At 38.7% G+C, this 17,334-nt stretch overlaps 1 protein-coding gene across 1 annotated transcript; it reads left to right on the forward strand.

The window, feature by feature from the left end:
- The first annotated feature begins 1,983 nt into the window (after positions 1 to 1,983).
- On the forward strand, positions 1,984 to 3,238 carry LOC115978932 (protein MIZU-KUSSEI 1-like). Its single transcript, XM_031100857.1, has one exon. The coding sequence runs from the start codon at positions 2,297 to 2,299 to the stop codon at positions 3,083 to 3,085; it is 789 nt and encodes a 262-aa protein (XP_030956717.1). The 5' UTR covers positions 1,984 to 2,296; the 3' UTR covers positions 3,086 to 3,238.
- Positions 3,239 to 17,334: the final 14,096 nt, after the last annotated feature.

Genomic DNA, 17,334 nt, shown 5'->3' on the forward strand with positions numbered 1-17,334 from the left:
GAGTTAATCGTCCACACCAGTAGCACATATTCGGCAACCTCTCATACTTGAACGATATCCACACCTGCTTACCTCCTTCCCCTACAGAAATCAGTCTACCCCGACATAATGGTAATGACAAATCAATGGAGGCCTGGATTCGGATAAAATAACCACCATCAAATATTCTTGGATCCGTTGGCACGAAAACATCCCCCAAAACACTACCAATTTTCTTCGCAGCCTCTATTGTCATAAATTTCAATGGAATTCCATGCATTTGAACCCATAGTTTCGTCCTCTCAAACCTTAACTCTTGAAGCGAGGACTCATTATCATATCGACTCATTGCCACCAAGTGTTTATCAAAAGTCCATGGTTCTCCCTCTAAGATTCTCTCCACATCCTCCCTATTATCAAATGTGAAAAGAATTTTATGGTCTCCAAAACTCTGGATCTTGAACCCGTTCTTGGCTCTCCATAGCGGGTTAAACGTCTTCGCTATGACCTCCATGTTAATGGCTCGCTTTGTCAAAAACTTTGCAGCAATGGAAAACTTCTCCTTACTATCATCATCAATCAAGCAACACCCTGGTCCCTCTCTCTCTGACAACTTAAGTCGATTCCATGACTGAGCCAATTCGTCCATCCTCACACTCACTCAAACAGTTTCCCACACCCCCAAAAGGAACCCAACAAGCCTAGAAGCAACAGTGTTACTCCTAGGATACCCAACACCTTCGTCGAAGGGACACACAAATTCTACTGTGAAAAAAGAGTTAGAAAGAAAACCCAACTTCTCTTCACAGAGAAACTTTAATTAAACACTATGTATTAGTAGGTTCGTCTAACTCTTTCTTTGTTTTGATTCAAGTTGTTGGTTTTGTTAGTTCATCTGTGATGTTTGGTCGGTCCCACGAAAACTTAATAAGAAAAAGGAAGAAAAAAAAAAAAGAAGCTATATAGTTTTGTTTCCTAAAATTCAAGCAGTACATGTGGAGCAAATGGAACTCAGTGGGACATAATTTTCAAGTTCTTTACCTAGGGATCTACTCCCAAAAAAAAAAAAGACTACACCTACATTTGCCCATTCTTTTCTCATAAATTTTATTGGCTCAATATTTATAGCCGATCATCATTGGTTTTTTTTTTTTTCTTTTTGACAGTGACGTTCTTGGCATGATAGAATTTTCTAGGTCCTAGCCAAACCTATCGATAATAAACTGATTTGAGTTTTTAGACAGTGGATTGGTGTCTATTAAAGCTACCTGCGATCTTTTTCTACCGTATGAGTGTTTTTTTAGGATTATAATCTTTGCGTCACAATTTTTTCTATAATTTTAATGCGATAGATTTGGGCAGATGTTTATTACATTCACATAAATTTATTATTATTATTATGTTTTTCTTTTATAGAGAGTTGTGAGAAAAATTTGGATACAAAGTTATGTTCACAAATTCTCTCTCTATTTCAATGGGAAATCAAGGAAAATACGCACACAATGAGGACACCCGATAACTTCCAGACTTAACTCTTAAGACAATCCGAATTCAGAACCTTCCTGAGTCTGTCAATAACAAGGAAAAGGAAACACATTGGTTAAGTTTTTGCATAGCTTCAACAATCAGGCTAATCATTCTGCCAACCCAAAAATCATAAAGGATATGTAAAACGACAAAAGGGGTACAAAACACAAAGGAGGCTTTGGTGGCTCATGGTCATGGGAACAAGTGCGGTTTATTTGTGCTATGGTGCAAGTGGAGGGAGCAAGAAAGGACTAAAGCCAAAGCTTGGTTAGGGTGGTGGTCCTGGTGGGTACGGTTGGTGTGTTTTTACCTGTCCTTAACCGTTTCCAATGCAAGTCAGCATTGTCAGTCAAGCTGCCCTTTTTCTCTGTACCCCACATTTTTCAGCTCAGCCCCCTTCACATGACAAAGAAATAACACAAAAGGTGTGGTCTCCTCTGCTTCCACTATTCTCAGATTTCCCATTCTCAAGTTTCCTCTCTTGTCCCTATTTCCATCACTCATTCACTCTCTTTTCTCCTATCCGTTAAAAATTGTTTTCTCCCTTGATAATTCTTTTCTCCTTTTACAGTTAGGTAGGACTGCTCACCTTACTTTTTTGGCAGGATTCTCTTGCCAGTCTTTTCAGTGTAATAGAGCCCAATTACAAGGGATAGCTAGAACAAGCAACTACTACTACATATTAGAAACAAGACAGTCTATAGTCATACCCACCTTCCCTTCTAAGAGTTTTGCTTGTTTGCTTGATTGCTTGCTTGCTTTTCATTCTGAGTCCTTTTTACTTACCCAAATGAAGACCATCATTGCCAAAACTCCTCATGACTCTTCTTTCTCTTTCTCCAGGAGATACTTCCACTGGAAAAAGAAAATTGATGAGGAGGATGATGAGGAAGAAATCTTGACCTTCAGCTCATCCTCACATTTCTGTGAAGATGAGATCAAAGATTTGGAGGAGCTAACAATCCCAGGGCCGGTGAAAATTACTTCTGTGACAGCAGCACCAAGGCCGAAGAAACATTCTAAGCTCCGATCGGCTCTTACAATTTTCGGTAAGAGCCAATCGAGGTATCACTCGAGTCTTGGGAGCCGAGTGATAGGTACCCTTTTCGGGTATCGAAGAGGCCATGTCCATTTTGCATTTCAAGAAGATGCCAAGTTGAGTCCAGCATTTTTTATTGAACTTGCAACACCCACAAGTCTTTTAGTCCGAGAGATGGCTTCTGGGTTGGTTCGCATTGCCTTGGAGTGTGAAAAGAGAACAGAAAAGAAAGGCAAGAGGTTGCTAGAGGAGCCCCTTTGGAGGAGTTACTGCAATGGAAAGAAGTGTGGGTTTGCAACAAGGCGCGAGTGCGGGCCTGAGGAGTGGAAGGTGTTGAAAGCTGTGGAGCCAATTTCAATGGGTGCAGGTGTGTTGCCTGGAACTGGGAATGGAGCTGCTGATGGGTCCGAAGGAGAGCTCATGTATATGAGAGCCAGGTTTGAGAGAGTTGTGGGTTCTAAAGATTCAGAGGCTTTCTATATGATGAACCCTGATGGCGCTGGAGGTCCTGAACTTAGTGTGTATTTGATTAGAGTTTAGCTAGGTTGGCCATGGGCTTTTGCATCATCATCCACATAATTCCTACTTCTTTAGTGTGCTTAAATGCTTTATCCATGTATAGTTTCTCCTTGTTTTTGGTTCTTTTTGGGAAAGTGAAAAAAAGAGATGCAAACATCAAGTTCTTTCTTCTGATATACTACTATGCAGTACATGAAACGTATCATTCTTATGTTATGTTGAATATATGATCAAGTTTGTGTTACTTATAGAGAATTGATTACTTTCTTCAATTCCCTAACAGTTGTGTATTTGCTAATCATCCAATAAATCACTTAAAATATTATTTTAAGATAGGAATAAAAATGAATTTATCTTCATTGTTAAAAGCTTCTTTAATAAGAAAAATGCTGAAAATATTATAGCTGGGTCATGAACTTATTATTTGATTGAAGTAATACATTTCACATTGTTTGACAGGGAAAAAAGAGACAAAGAAAAGGTGGAGAACTTTCCAATTTCTCGTTCACATGAAATTGTAAAAAATATGACTATAATATTTTTTAAACGTCTCTATAAAGTTATGTATTATGTAAATGTTAAAACATGAAAATGATTATACTTGTTTGGTACATAAATATTTAGGTAGAAAGTTAATGATATGGTCCATGTGATTTGATCTGATGAACTTAACCTTCTTCTTTCCAAACCTCTACGACACGGAGAGCCAAATGAGCAGTCCAAACTCGAAACTGAAGATAAAACATGATTCAGGGAGCCCATCCTATCGACTTCACCACTAGACATGGCAATATGGGTCAGAAAATTTCTGACCCGACCTGAAAAATACCTAACTCGAACCCAATTTTCTTGATCTGAAGCAAAAACGGGTTGGTCCTAACCCGATCTGATTTTTTTACAGGTCAACCCGAATAACCCGTGACCCGACTCATTTTAAAAAAATCATTAAAAAAATATTTAAGCTATGTCTTGATACTAGGTGCATAAAGCACAAAGTACCAAGTTTCAATACTTCACAAACATGACATGAAACATGAGACAAGACAACACGTTACACAAGACTGTCAAGACTCAAGACAACTATTAAAAAAAAAAAAAAAAATCTCATTCAATACTAGGCCAAGCTGCAGTTATTGGCCTCCTTTAAGTTATGTTGGTCCTGTCATTGATGTGACCAATTTTAGTTTCTAAAGTGTTACTGTTTTTAAAAAAAAAAAAGAAAAAAAAAAGAAAAAAAAGAAAAAAAAAAAGAGAGTTACCATTCAATGGTGCATAAAAATAAGTCTTATGTTCATTAAAGCGCTAATTTGGATTGAGGAGTTGCGGAGTAAATTAGTATTAGCTGAAAATTAGTAATTTTAGCTAACAGTACTACTCTACTCCTCAGTCCTCTCTATACCCCTCAATCCAAACAACAGTGTCGCTTGAATGGTTGAACCCCTTGGCCCATTTATTGATAGAACAAAGCTTAGACACAGTACCTTAGGTGTTATTCCTTAGGTCCCTCTCTTAATATTTAGCCATATGACTACTTAACTAAAAAATACACTTTCATCTCATATAAAAAAAAAAAATTTTTAAAAATTTAAAAAAAAAAAATCCACATGGCATAATTTTAAAAGAAAACCTAAGAAACATCATCTAAGTACTATACCTAAGTCTTGCTCTTATTGATATGACCATTATAGTTTTCAAAGAGTTACTATTTCTTTTGTGGTACCTAAAAGGAGCTTTTATATTTATTTATTGTTAGCTTGAGTCAACTACATGATACACTCACAAATCCATTCAAAGGATTAAATGGCAATGCAATTTTATCAATTTATTACAAATTTTGTTTACATTCAAACCAATGTATAACTCAAACAATTTAGGAGACATGGACCAAATGTTATAGATTGAAATTTTATTATATCTATTTAAAAAATAGAAACGATTTAAATGAAAATTTAGCTGTTTTAATAGCCCTCTTCAAGCTTACTTGATCCCTTTTGATGTCAATAACTATAGTTTCCAAAGGTTAAAAGTCTTTTAGCTTAATTGACAAGTTTTGATATTTTCAATAAAAATGTTCATGGCTCAAATCCCTAATATATATTTAAACATTTTTTTTAATCCACATTCAAGAAATTTCAAAATGTTATTTATCCTTATCCCTTAGTATATCTCTATGGGATAACAAAAAAATTCAGTAAAAATATTTGAATAAGTTTAGGAATACAATTTTTCCACAACTTGTTAAGGTGGCAACTTGTGAGTGATAGAAAATAAGTGATGTCAGTAATAAATGCATGAAAAAATGATTATCAACTACTCACAACTTATCATTTCAATAAAGTATGAAAAATACTGTGAATGAAAGATATGTTTATACTCTATATATACTTTATATATGCATTTTGATAGTAAACTATTAACATTGAAGAATTTTTCCATTATGAATTTATGACTATAAATAATTTTTGTTATGCTCAAAACTGTCAAAATTGGAAGGATATTTAACAAGTGGCATTAAGTGCAATTCATTTGCTTCATTGATTTTATTCATTCTCACTAAACAGGTTGTCATTGATTTGTTTTTGTAATTGAAAAAAAAATTGTTTGAAAAATACAGGTCAACCCGACCTAACCCACAACCCAATAGACCTGCAACCCGATCGACCCGTTTAAAAATGACCCGTTTTGACCCAAGACCCGTTTGACCCACAAACCCGATTGACCCAACCCGACCCACCCGTTTTGCCACGACTATTCACCACCTTATTAGATCCTTAACCTAGAAAGAAGCGTCGCTATTGTTCACAAATAGTATGAAAGACAATAAATGTGCGAAACATGAACATAAGCTAATAATTGAATCGATAAACAATCTAAACCATAAATAATCACAATCACAGCAGTAATTAAATGGTAAAGATAAAAGGGAAGAGAGATGCAAACACAAGGACAATATCCGATATGTTATCGAAAAGGAAACTGAAGCCCTCATCGTAAAACCTCTCCGCCGCCCTCCAAGCGGTCAATAATCCACTAGAAAATGTAGTTGGGATACATGAACAGCAATAGACCCTCCAAGCCTAATCTACCCGATGTACCTAAGCCCTCCAAACTTCTTGCTCCAATGAGGTTGCGCCGAACCTTTTTCTTTTCTAACTTACCGGATTCCACTATAGTCCATAGCATCAACCAAAACACCAAATAAACCTTCTCACAGATATGGGTATGGTGAGAAAAGGATTTGGCCAAGAACCTCTCAAGGATGTATTAATGGAGAGGAAGAGAGTAGAGGAATTTAAAGAGTCTCTTAGGTGAAGATTGTGGATGAATCAATCTTTCTTTTCTCTAGGGTTTCTCTCTCAAAATTCTCTCTGGAAGCTCTCTTTCTTTTGTGGGTATAAGGGGTATTTATACTAGGGTAAGAATGGAATGTGAAGAGTCAGGTTTTTCGAAATAAGGGTGGCTCGCGGCTTGACTGAGTTGCGAGATCCAGTCGCGCGATAACAAAACGGCCAGTTGTCCTATTTTGTCCTGTAGTACTCCAGCTAGCATGACGCTTCAACTTCTGGCATGCTTGGCACGGGTGCTGCTTCTAGCGGCTTGCAGCCGCGAGTCACCCGCGAGATCCAGTCGCGAGACTCTGTTTTCTTGTACACTCCTGAGCATTCAACACTCTATCTCACTTACTACCCTCACAACAAACCACCTAAATACAGGGTTACTGATGCAGCGTAGGCGTGTAAAAGCAGAATCTGTAACACACAAATACTACAATTCTTCCACAAAACCTAAGTTCCACAAGAACACTAGGCTAATAGGAAAAATAATAGAGAAAACCTCTCTAACAAGCTTTTATTAATCAACACATAACATCAATCAACCTCTCTATAAAGAGTATTTATAGGAATAGAATTTCTCCTACTCTTTTTAGGGAAAGACATAATAAACCTACGCCTACTTGGAAAAGGAAAAACAATTTAACTTGGAAAAGAAAAACAATTAAAACCCTAATTCAACTATGAAAAAAAGAAAACAACATAAAATATTAAAATATTTTATTCTTCCTTAACGTATCTGCATCAGTTACTGTCATGTCCCGAACCCAAAAAGAGCTAGGCACGTGACAACAGCCACACACTTATAAAGTTTACACTCTACAAGTGTGTAAGGCCCTCTTAAACAATTAAATAATTATCCTCAAGAAAATTTCATCAATAAATTTAACAATATCCTCAATAAAGGAATTCTCAAAAGATCTCCAAATAATAATATTCCAACATCAAATAAGAATTAACTAAATCCTTTAAGTCTGAAGGATTACACACATGGTAATCTTAAAACATAAAAGTTCAAAACTTATTTCATTGATTTCCTAAACTTCACTCATGCGTACATCCTAGCGGAAGCCCAAACATATGCTACTCTTCCTGATCAAAATCTGAAAGGAGAAAGAGAGGGGTGAGTTGACAACTCAATAAGTAACCAAAATCCAATTAAGTTCTATCCAACAATAGATCTGTGAAGTAATAAGACGTAACATGAATCTTCAAAAGTTATACTATGCTATGAGTTTTCAAAAATAACTAAAGAAATTTCATAGTCTTAAAATAATGAGTTGCAAATAGATCACACACTTTAATCTTATAAATATATCATAGGTGGTTTAGGAAATAGTCAGTTTTTTTTTTCTTTTTTTTCTTTTTTTTTTTTCATATATCAAAAGCTATAACTCACAATAGATTCTGAAAATACATAAGCAGTTTTAAAGACTCAAATTAGTTCAAATACTTAAACGTAATTCATATTCTTAACAATCTTATAACTATGGTCACGCTATATCCTCATGATTGGGCATCAGAGTACCAATGAATAACCCCCATTGGTTTAGGTATCAAAGTACCAATGAATAACCCACATTGGCTGGGTATCAGAGTACCAATGAATAACCCCATTGGTTTGGGTATCAGAATACCAATGAATGACCCCCATTGGTTGGGTATTAGAATACCAATGAATAACCCTCATTGGTTTGGGTATCAAAATCAATTCATAGTCAATTTGTCCATAATCATATATAATCATATTTTCAGTATTCAAATATATTTGTGATATTTCTATATTCTGTACTTTTTTTTTTTTTTTTTTTTTTGAGAAACCACCCCTGAAAAAGGGGGAAGCAAATTTCATTACTGCAACTCAGAGGCATACACAGAGACAATATCAGGGGGGATGTCTTCCATCCAAGCATGAAAAAGGGGAAAATTACAGGCTGATCTTGCTAGTCTATGGGCAACTTTGTTCCCTAATCTACAGGTGTGGCTAAAGGATAAACTCCTAATAGCTGAAGCGAAGAAGTTGATATCATTGATGATGTGCCCGAAGCTTGAAGACTCCCAACCTCCTTTGGATAGCGCATTAATGCATATTTCTAAATCGCCTTCCAAAATAATCTGATCTAGACTAAGTTCTTGCGCAAAACCAATGGCGCTGCGCGCTGCCAACACTTCCACCATCTCTACAGATGTAGGTAGCAGAATAACTTGTGTAAAGGCAGCCATTACAAGACCTTTGTCGTTTCGGATGATGCAACCTATACCAGCTAGACTTTTCTCCTTAAAAATAGCCCCGTCGAAGTTCACCTTCAGCCAACCCGTAGGAGGGGGGAGCCATTTGGCGCTGGAGAGAACATTTTTGGCTGCTGGGATTTCAGACGAAGCTCTCTGAAATTCCAGCAGGTTGTCCGAGGCTAAGGGCAGTAGTTTCCATAGAGGGGCTGAACTTTCACCAACTCTAAGTTGATTTCTGCGGGTCCAAATCTGTGTCACAGTCATGGCAAACAAATCAACAAGGTCCTTATGAGTAAGACATAGCTGAAAGACATCCAAAAAAGAGCTACAATCTCTGGAAAGCTTCTTTAACCAGCCAAAGGAGCCCTCCCAAACTGAGGTTAGTTCAGTGCAGGACCAAAGGGCATGAAAGGAGGTTTCACTCTCCCTATTACAGCCGGGGAAAGTGTCCTCAACTAGCACTTTCCGCTTTAAAAGATTGGCCTTTGAGGGGAGAGAATCTGAACCCACTCTCCAAAGCAAAGTCTTAACTCTGTTCGGAACATGAAGACTCCAAATGCCCTTCCAAATTTTCTTGGTAGGGGTTAAATCAGATGGAGAAGGAGAGTCACTCAACTCTTTATCCATAAGGAGTCTGTAAGCCGAACAAACAGTGTATTTGCCTCCAGGAGAGAGAGGCCAGAACATCTTATCTTCACAGTCACAAATGTTGAGGGGGATGGATTTAATAATAGCTGCCTCATGGGGAATGAAAATGTTATCAATTGCTTCCTGGAGCCAGCACCGTTTCTCTTTATCAATTAGGACAGCCACCTGAGCATCCAAGCCGAGGAAGTCACTAGGGGACACCACTTTCTTGTTGAATGGATCGGGGAGCCATCTATCATGGTAGATCCGGATCAAGGCACCATTCCCCATCCTCCATTGCAGCCCTTTGCTGATCACGTCTCTGCCTTTTAAGATGCTCTTCCATGCAAAAGAGCCATTACCCTCTTTAGCATAAAAAATGGAGCCATTAGGGAAGAATTTTTCCTTAAAAAATCTATGAAATAAAGAGGTTTGGTTGTCCGCTAGTCGCCAGACCTGTTTTGCCAGCATGGCAACATTGAATTTCTGGAGCTCCTTAAAACCCAACCCTCCTAAACTTTTTGGCTAGCACAAAGTTTTCCATTTTAACCAGTGTATCTTTCTTTGATTCCCCCTTTGACCCCACCAGAAATTTCTAATTAAAGCCTCAATATCGGAGCAGAGAGTGAGGGGGAGTTTGAAGCAGCTCATAGCAAAGGTTGGGATCGCCTGGATCACCGATTTGAGGAGAACTTCCCTACCGGCTTGGGAAAGGAGTTGTTCTTTCCAGCCTTGAAGTTTAGCTGCTACTTTTTCCTTGATATAAAGCAGGCTAGCTTTCTTCTTCTTCCCAACTAGCGAGGGGAGGCCGAGATAGCGTTCAAATTGCTTAATCTCCTGCACACCAAGCGAAGATTTGATCTGGTCCAGAATGTTAGAAGGGGTAGATTTGCTGAAGAAGAGGCCGGTTTTATTCCGGTTCAGCTTTTGACCGGAAGCCTTTTCATAGCATTCCAAAAGGTCTTGGATTTTTTGGCATTCAACAGGCGAGGCTTTACAAAAAATCAAGCTATCGTCCGCGAAGAATAGATGAGTCAATCGAGGGCCCTTTTTGCAAATGGACACACCCCGAATTTGCCTAGCTTCCGCTGCCCTATAGAGCAGAAAATGGAGACCCTCAGAGCACAAAAGAAATAAGTAAGGCGACAAAGGATCCCCTTGACGTAAGCCTCTAGAGGGATGGATCACTTGGGTAGGCTCACCATTAATAAGAACAGAATAAGTGACAGTCGAAATGCATTCCATGATTAGATTAACCCACTTGACATCAAAACCCATTCTCTTCATGATATTTTCTAGGAAAATCCATTCCACTCGATCGTAGGCTTTACTCATGTCTAACTTCAAAGCCATAAACCCCGACTTACCCTTTTGATGGTGTTTCATGTAATGCAAGGTTTCAAAGGCCATGAGGATGTTGTCAGTAATAACCCTGCCAGCTTGGAAGGCACTCTGGTTTTCAGATATCACTTGAGGGAGGATAGCTTTCAATCTGTTAGCTAGAACCTTAGCAACAATTTTGTATACTACATTACACAGGCTAATCGGCCTAAAATCAGTAATGAATTCAGGGGATTTAACTTTAGGGATCAAGGTAATGTTGGTACAGTTAATTTCCTTTGGGATTTTACGGTTGTTAAGACAATCAAGCACAGCAGCACAGATATCATCACCAATTAACGACCAAAAAGATTGATAAAATAGAGGGGGCATACCGTCGGGGCCTGGGGCTGTGATGGGCTTCATCTCTTTTATTGCAGCTTCAACTTCTGCTTTGATGAAGGGCCTAAGGAGGCGGGTATTCATGTCTTCAGAGACAGAGGGTTGAACTGCCTCCAATATAGCTGAAAAATCAGAAGGTTGGGAAGAAGTGAATAATGAGCGGTAGTACTCAAAGGCTATCTCTTTGATCTCGCTGTTCTCCGTGCACCAAGAGTTGACAGAGTTCTTAAGGTTAGAGATTTTATTCCTTCTGCATCTATGAGAGGCCTTACTATGGAAGAAACTTGTGTTCCGGTCCCCACATTTAAGGAAAAGAGCTCTGGACCTCTGCTGCCACATTTTACTTTCTTTGTCTAGAAGGTCGATGAGGTCAGCTCTTAGGACTTTAACCACTTCGTAATCAAGATAACCCCTGGCAGCATTGAATTCAGCCTTGGAGAGTTGCTTGCCTTTTGATACAAGTTGCTTCCTAATGCTGCCAAAAGAATGCCGGCTCCAATCCAAGAGCTTCTCACCACAAACTTTGATCTTTGAGGCAACATGCACCATAGAGGCTATTCAAAATAACCAATACGTCTTATTACTTTAACGGTATCCAGTCAGATTAGAGACTATTCAAAATAACCAATAATTTCTCACTATCCACTCACACCAATATCCCACGTAACTTTACAATATTTTTGCTCACTTTATTTTCTGCCACTAATAGTTCCTAGGAAATCAAGTCTATAGTTACACCATACCTATAGGCTTAAAAGTAGATCACCCATTATTATATTCATGAGTTGATATATATATATATATATATATATATATATGTAATCACTTAGTCAAACCTGCTTACTCAAACCTGCTGCTTCCCCTTTACGCCTCAACCAACCAAATAAACAATATAATAATAATAATAATAATAATAACAATATAGAAAAGGAGCTAGCTTTGCCTTCTCAAGATGGTAATTCCATTTACCATATATGCATATATAAATGTATTTTTTTTTTTTCTTTCTTTCCTGCTAGTGCCGCCGACCATAGTTCTCTTTTGGTATGAGGACAAAACTAAGAAAAGCACTATATCAAACCAGAGTCAAGCTCCTGACACGCTTTTACAGAAAAAAAATACTATTAGACACATATTTTACCTCCATAATTTATCACACTACCGACCAACACAAAAACTTTTTGCTATTCACCAAAATTCAATTCGGTAAACCTGTGCAACACTTACAGTTACCGCAACACCGGGAGGGAAAAATAGATCTAATTCCTTCTTCGTCTACATCATCATATTTCATTGGAATTTTTTTTTTTTTTTTTAATATATAGTCTCACTATTAGCCAAAATACCCACATAAAAAAAAAATACTCTAATTCTAAATAAAACTTAGATTTGACAAGAAAGAAGTTCTTAATCTCTTACCTCTATTGTGCAGTTAAATCTTCTCTGCTTCAGTATTTTGGGTAGTCTCCTCTCTCAAAACATCTGTCAGTATACGCTGACTTAAAATTAGACTATATAAACTAGGGTTTCAACCTTATTTTCTAAAAACCCCTTAGCAATATTAATTATAAAAGTTGACCCCATAACAAATTTACTTAAATACCCCTCCTTTTATTTATTTATTTTTTTTTTCCGGGTATTACATTCTCCCCCACTTAAATGAAGTTTAGTCCTCTAAACTTGACATACCTGAGTCCTCAAAAAGATATGGGTATTTCTCCTTCATTTCATCTTCTAACTCCCATGTAGCCTCTCTTACAGACTGGTTCCTCCATTGAACCTTGACATAATGTATGGTACGACGCTTCAACTCTTGCTCCTTCTTGTCCACAATTTTAACTGGTTGCTCTTCATAAGTTAAATCATCTCTTAACTTTAGAGGCTCATAATCTACTACATGACTGGAGTTTGGAATATATTTCCTTAACATTGAGACATGGAAAACATTATGTACCCCTGATAAGGAAGGTGGTAAGGCAAGCCTATAAGCAACTTTACCCATCCTCTCCAAGACTTCAAAAGGTCCTACAAAACGAGGGCTCAACTTACCTCGAAAACCAAATCTCATAACTCCTTTAGTAGGTGAAATTCTCAAGAACACATGATCACCCACTTGGAACTCTCATTTCCTTCTTCTAACATCTGCATAACTCTTCTACCTACTCTGAGCTGTTTGGAGCCGCTCTTTAATCACTTGAATTTTATCTATCGTTTGCTGTACAATCTCAGGACCCAACAATCTTCTTTCTCCAACATCATCCCAACATATAGGGGACCTACACTTCCTACCATACAAAGCCTCATATGGTGCTGCTTTAATACTTGCCTGGTAGCTATTATTATATGCAAACTCTACCAAAGGTAGATGTTCATCCCATGAACCTTTGAAATCAATTACACAAGCTCTCAGCATATCTTCCAATGTTTGTATAGTTCTTTCTGAAAGTCCATCTGTTTAAGCGTGAAAGGCTGTGCTAAACTTCAAGTTAGTACCCATTGTTTTATGCACACTCTCCCAAAATTGAGACACAAATCTTCGGTCTCTATCAGACACAATGGATGCAGGTGCACCATGCAATCTCACTATTTCATTAATATACAATCTAGCTAACCTTTCGAGTGAGAAATCCACCCTAATGGCCAAAAAGTGTGCAGATCTTGTCAACCGATCCACAATCACCCAAATTGCATCTTTACCAGTAGGGGTTCTTGGCAGTCCCGTCACAAAGTCCATAGTAATGTCCTCCCACTTCCGTTCTGGAATGGGAAGAGGTTGCAAAAATCCAGCTGGTCTTTGATGCTCCATCTTGACTTGTTGACACACTAGACATTGAGCAACGTATTGAGCAATCTCCCTCTTCATGTTGTTCCACCAAAAAGTCTCCCTTAAATCCCGATACATCTTAGTGCCTCCTGGGTGTATCGTGTAACTCGTGTTATGAGCCTCCTTTAGAATTTCTGCCTTAAGGTCTGGATCATTTGGTACACAAAGCCGATTACCAAACCTCAAGGATTCGTCCTCATGAATGCAAAACTCAGATGGAGAGTCTAGATTTATCAAATCTCTTATCTTCTACATGTGTGGATCATTACTTTGTGCAATCTTTATTCTTTCAATCAAGGTAGGCTGAACTCTAAGGTTTACCAGATATGCCTCTACTTCATGAAACCGTACTTCTATCCTTATTTTCCTCAAATCTTCCAATATGTGTTTTTGTGTAGTCAAAAATGCTGCCAAATTTCCTGCAGACTTCCTACTTAGGGGCATCAGCTACCACATTGGCTTTTCTAGGATGGTAACTAATAGTCAGGTCATAGTCCTTTAATAGCTCCAACCATCTTCTTTGTCTCATATTCAACTCTTTTTGAGTAAAGAGGTACTTGAGGCTCTTGTGATCAGTGAATATCTCACACTGTTCTCCATACAAATAGTGCCTCCAAATTTTTAGAGCAAAAACCATCGCAGCTAACTCCAAGTCATGTGTGGGATAATTTTGCTCATAAGGCTTCAACTGTCTAGAGGCATAAGCCACTACCTTTCCATGCTGCATAAAAACACACCCTAAGCCTTTCCTAGAGGCATCACTATAAATGGTGAAGCCTCCACTACCTGAAGGTATGGTGAGAATGGGTGCTGACACCAACCTTCTTTTCAATTCCTGGAAGCGTTCTTCACACTTTTCAGTCCACTCAAACTTAGCTCCCTTTTGGGTCAAGCGAGTCAAAGGCATGGCTAAGTGAGAAAATCCTTCAACAAACCTCCTGTAATAACCAGCCAGTCCCAAAAAGCTACGAATCTCTGTCACACTGTTCGGTCTATTCCATTCAACTACTGCTTCCACTTTCTTAGGGTCAACAGCAATCCCATCTTTAGACACAACATGCCCAAGGAATGCAACACTGTCTAGCCAAAATTCACATTTTTTTAAGTTTTGCATACAACTTCCTCTCCTGCAATAGTTGCAGTACAAGCCTCAAGTGATTCTCATGCTCCTCCACACTCTTGGAATATATCAAGATATCATCAATAAACACTACAACAAATTTATCTAAGAAGGGTTTGAACACCTTATTCATCAAGTCCATAAAGGCTGCTGGTGCATTGGTTAAGCCAAAAGGCATCACCAAAAATTCATAATGATCATATCTTGTACGGAAGGCTATCTTGGGCACATCAACAGTCTTAATCTTCAATTGATGGTAACCGGAACGAAGGTCAATCTTAGAGAAAACCTGTGCTCCTTGGAGTTGATCAAACAAATCCTCTATCCTTGGTAAAGGGTATTTATTTCGCACTGTTACCCTATTCAGCTCCCTATAATCAATGCAGAGCCGCATGCTCCCATCCTTTTTCTTTACAAACAACACAGGTGCACCCCAAGGGGATACATTAGGCCTGATGAAGCCTTTGTCAAACAACTCTTGCAACTGTGCTTTTAATTCCCTTAACTTAGCAGGTGCCATCCGGTATGGGGCTTTAGAAATTGGGCTAGAACCTGGTAATAGGTCAATAAAAAACTCTATCTCCCTATCTGGTGGTAACCCTGACAAGTCTTCTAGAAACACGTCTGGGAACTCTCTCACTACAAGAATGTCCTCCAGCTTCAATTCACCTTGTTGTGTGTCTCTCACAATGGCCAGATATCCTTTACACCCTTTCTTCATCATACGTCTAGCTTGTAAAGTTGAAATCACCCGTGGAGAAGTATATGCCCCACTTCCCACAAAACAGAACTCAATCTCGCCAGGGACTTGGAAAATTACCTTCTTCCTATGACAATCAACCATGGCCTAATGTGCAGCCAACCAATCCATCCCAAAGATTATGTCAAAATCCCGCATCTCCAGCAATGTTAGATCTGCTAGTAATTCTCTATCTGCTATTTTGACAACACAAGACTTACAAACACTATCAGTAACTACTACACCCCCAACCGGGGTATCCACACATAATTCAGACTCCATAGGCTCAAATTTAAAATTATGTTTCTTTGCAAAATTAGAAGATATGAAGGAGTGAGTGGCACCAGGATCAAACAATGCATAAGCATAAGTTGTGGAAACCGGAATAATACCTGTTACCACAGCATTAGAAATATTAGCATCCTGTTGAGTGAGTGCATAAACCCTTCCTTGGATCTTGGGCTTTTGGCTTGCTCCTTGATTCTGTCCTGTTGTTGGTCTTGGGGTGGTCTAAACCTCTTTCCGTTGGGGACACTCAGCAATCTTGTGACCCCTTTGTCCACATGAGAAACATGCTCCAGTATTCCAGTGGCAATCCTTATCTGCATGAGGCCTACCACATCGAGAGCACTTTGGCAGTGCCTTGGTATCAGCACGTTGTGTTCCTTGTTTCTTGGCTTGAAAGCCGGAGCTTTGCTCTCCTTGCCTAGGCCTCTTCTTCTGGTTATTATCTCTATCTGCTTGAGCCTCATTAAGCCCCATCTCCACTAGTAAAGCCTTACTCACCACCGCCCTAAAGGTAGTCAACTCAAAGGGCACAACTCCTTACTTAATTCGAAACCTTAATCCATCTTCAAACCTTTGAGCCATAGCTTCTTCATCCACCACCATTGTCGGAGCAAATTTGGCTAACCTGGAAAATTCAGCTTCATACTAAGCAACTGTCATGTTACCTTGTGTCAGCTTGATGAATTCTTTTTCCTTTTGAAAGCGGATGCTCTTAGGAAAATATTTCTCATAGAATATAGACTTAAATAGCTCCCAAGTCCAAGGCTCAGTCTCTTGGCCACGTTTTTCTTCTTCCAGCCGCCACCAGTCATAAGCATCTCCACGCAACATATAAGTTGCATAAGCCACTTTTTCACCCTCAGAGCATTCAAGAACTCTAAATACTTTCTCCATCTCAATGATCCATTTTTCTGCTTCCATAGGCTCAGTAGTCCCCTCAAAAGTTGGAGGAGACAACCTCTTGAATTCAATCATCCCACCATGATTACCTCGGCGTTGCTCCATCATCCTAGCCAAGTTATCTCCAGTAGTGACTTGTTGTTGGACCACTCCAACCAAGGTCTGCATCATTTGGATCATCTCTGGTGGCTGGCCTTGGTTGTGCCTACAGTCTCGGTTCCCATCTTGCTGATTCCTACCATTGCCAGAGTTATTGGGAGTGTTCCCAGTGTTTTTACTGCGAGGTGGCATCCTAACCTCTGTTCATTAAGCACATAACAAACTAACATGTTATCAAACTAAAAAAAAAAAGATCAAAAACTCATCTAGTATATATATCATACAACGTATCCCCAAATGCCTAATTTCCTACCCCTCTCACCATTTAGTTTCATAAAACAATGCCTAAGGATCCAACCTGGAGCTCTGATACCATAAATATTGTCA

Source organism: Quercus lobata, chromosome 3 (genome assembly GCF_001633185.2).
Source record: "Quercus lobata isolate SW786 chromosome 3, ValleyOak3.0 Primary Assembly, whole genome shotgun sequence".
NCBI classification, from domain to species: Eukaryota; Viridiplantae; Streptophyta; class Magnoliopsida; order Fagales; family Fagaceae; genus Quercus; species Quercus lobata.